The 3273-nt window shown below is 32.2% G+C and overlaps 1 protein-coding gene across 1 annotated transcript in view; it reads right to left on the reverse strand.

The window, feature by feature from the left end:
- LOC106679285 (microtubule-associated protein futsch) overlaps positions 1 to 2513 on the reverse strand; it is a 42170-nt gene extending 39657 nt beyond the window's left edge. The window contains exons 1-2 of the mRNA XM_067046835.1: positions 2510 to 2513; positions 2251 to 2349 (exon numbers count right to left, since the gene is read on the reverse strand). Of these exons, the coding sequence (XP_066902936.1) occupies positions 2251 to 2349; positions 2510 to 2513 (103 nt within the window). The remainder of the gene's footprint in view (positions 1 to 2250; positions 2350 to 2509) is intronic.
- Between the last annotated feature and the right edge of the window lie 760 nt (positions 2514 to 3273).

Consider the following 3273-nt stretch of genomic DNA (forward strand, 5'->3'; position numbering starts at 1 on the left):
CTAATTAATTGCTCTCTATATAGCTTATAATAATATAAATTAAATAACTAAAACTAATTCTATACAACGCAATTTGCATTTTTATTGGAAAACTAGAAGTTTATGTATAACTGATGAGTCTACCAATTATAGTTAGGGAGAATGCAAAATGGATGCTGTTTCTAAACTAATAAATTTTTGTATTAGCAGATCTTTGTTTTTAAACCTCCTACACTAGAAAACTTAATATACCACCATTTAAAGATGAAGGATTTTTTTTAAATATGAGCCCCCACAGAACTTTTTACGTTCAGTAGTTCCCTGGATACAGTTGTTTTTTTTAAAAGTAACATTTCATAAAAACTGTATTGAAATTGTTTTTTTGAAAATTTATTTATTGATATTTACAACTGTACAGAAATACATCAAGTAAATTTGAGGGAATTATAATGGTATGGTACAAGCATGTAGAGAAACTACCCATTGGTATCACTCTAAAAACATTTTTACAATATAAGGTCTCGAGGCCATCTTCTTTTTAGACGCCTCGGAGGATTGTCCGGAATAAAAGAGGATGCAAGAATAGGAACTGATGGGTTTGAGTGGTTAGGGCGTTTGTAATGTAAGGATTGATATCTGGTTCGGGCTAGTATTGAAAAATCTATATCTCAAAAACCATTTGACGTACAGATGTTTGTTAGCACTCAAATTAAAGCTAGTTTATTGTACCATAAAGTAGTCTATGACGTTTATCTTCGCAGTTGTACTGGTTTTCATGGTGTTTGCTAAAATGAATTGAAATCTAGTTGTTCGGAAGTCATTTCATATGCCAAATTCATAAAAACTACTACTCCTACGAAGATAAACCACTTTATAGCATATTTAACTGACTTTAATTTGGTTGATGGTAGCATCTGTACGTTTAATGGTTCTTGAGATATAGTTTTTCATAAATCAAAAATTGTGTTCCAACAAATAAAAATCATCTTGTTAATTTATTTTGGAAAATATCATGAAAATACCAAGGAAGATAAACGCCATAAAATACTTTTTTTTTATTTATTAAATGTAATTTACAATTGTACAAATAAATAAATAAGTAAATCTGTGGAATTTTTTATTTACACATGAAAATCTTGGGAAGGAACCACCCGTTTAATTTAAATTAGAAGTTCCCATGGCCATCTTCTTTTCAGACGCCTCGGAGGATTATCAGGGATTGTTAAGGATGAGAGATTTAGAATTAATGGGTTAGAATGGAATGAAAAGACGCATATCTGTTTTGGGCCAAGTCTGCAACGAATGGGATGTTAAGGTCTTTGTGGATGAGTTTATTTGTAACGTAATAAGGAGCATCAAGAATTTTACGTAGGATTTTGGATTGTAACGATTGGATGCGGGAGGAATTGCTCAATTCCGTATGTCCAAATTAGTCTGATTATCATAGTGTATAATAATTTGTAGTGACTGGGAAGTTTAGGGCGTTTGTCAAGAAGGTATTGTAGCAATCGAAATCTATTAGCAGTTTCTTGTCGTTTCAGTCTTATGTGTGGATTCCAAGTAAGTCTCTTGTCAAGATGGAGTCCTAAGTATCGAATCTGTTCAACAGGTGTTAGTGAAGTATTTAAAAAGGATACTGCAGGACAAGATGATAAAATAATTTATATTCCATTAAACTAGCTTTAATTTGAGTGCTAATAAACATCTGTACGTCTCATAGTTCCTCAGACATTGATTTTCCACACTAAATTCACTAACTACTGAGTTTTCATTTTATATAAAGTGTTGCTTTTATGAAAACTATTTCTCTAGAACTATTGAAAATAAACTGCTCTATTAGGGATCATATCTTAGACCATGTACTCTACTTTAAATGATATTCTATTAAGTTTTCTTGTTCAATAATTTTAACGATATTACTCTGAACGTATTTTTTTTTTTAACATTTTGAAACAGTCGCCATTTCGTCTTCCCCCTAACTATACTTGCCAGACTCATCAATTTTGACTAGTCGCTATAGGTAATTTTAATTAAAGCAATAAAAAATTGGGGTGATGCAACCGACTTCTTTTCTAATAGCTCTTGTATTATAACCTCAAGTCAGAGAGACATCCCTGAGATGACATTCACCAAGAAGGGATGGAATTAACTAAACATTAGTCCTCACAAACAATTTGGGATTCAACAAGTTTCTGAATTATGATGATCTCTTGTGGGGTGTCTAAGATTTTTTTCATAATATAATATAGCATATAATAAATATATAATTACCATTCTTTGCTTCCTCTCCTTCTGGAGCTTGGGCAGTAATGTTCTGGAGTTCCTTGTCGAGATCGACATGGCACTCCTGCGCATCCCATGTTATCAGACCTGCAACAGAACAAAATATCTATTAAAGTTTTCATGTTTTATTTATGTAGTTACGCTTATTTATAAAAAAGTATCAGAATAGTTAGAGTGAGTCTGAAACTGGATATTATGGGCGTTTTGAAAAAAGAAAAGTAAACATTATTAACATTTTATATCTAACGCATGTCAGAAGTTATGGTAGGTCACTCAAGAAAACTAAAAAAAAAAAAAAAAAAGGGAAAACTGGGACGAGAAATAACGCACTCAATGTCTACTTGCATACTGATTTATTAGTTCTTGTAATCCTCTATATATAGCCTCAGCCTATATTTACACTGGGAAATAGGTATTATGACAGATATTTGGTGTCATCATACCTTAACTTATATGTACCAAAATACAAGAAGACCTTATACTAAAGATGTGCAAATTGTAGGAAGATAGTCCGGGTAGCGATCAATAAAGGTATCAAAATAATAGAAGAAAACTATTTATATTTAACCAACGTTTTGCCCCACTTTGCAGGGCTTCATCAGTGCTGACAGATTGAAACAAAAATGACAATCTTCTTCCAACTAAAGATGTTTATATTTTTAGAGCTTTTATATTATTATGACTAGGTTGTTATAATAATGCATACATAAAATAAAACTTAAAACAAAATATTTTATCCTTCGTCGTAAACCTACCGACTGCCCTACAGTTTCATTTCATAATGTTACTCTTACCCCTGTCGAACAGATCCGCTACCTTGGACTACATTTGGACAAACGATTAACCTAGAATCCTCACACAAGACTGAGAAGATAGGAAACTGCACGCTGATTTCGACTATCACAGCACTTACTAGAAAAACTTCCAATTCATTACAAAAGACTGATCTACATAATAAGGCCAATCTGGACACATGGAGTTTATATTTGGGGCTCCACTAAACCTTCGAAT

This window comes from Halyomorpha halys, unplaced genomic scaffold (assembly GCF_000696795.3).
Source record: "Halyomorpha halys isolate HHAL.00 unplaced genomic scaffold, Hhal_1.1 Scaffold192.1, whole genome shotgun sequence".
Lineage (NCBI taxonomy): Eukaryota > Metazoa > Arthropoda > Insecta > Hemiptera > Pentatomidae > Halyomorpha > Halyomorpha halys.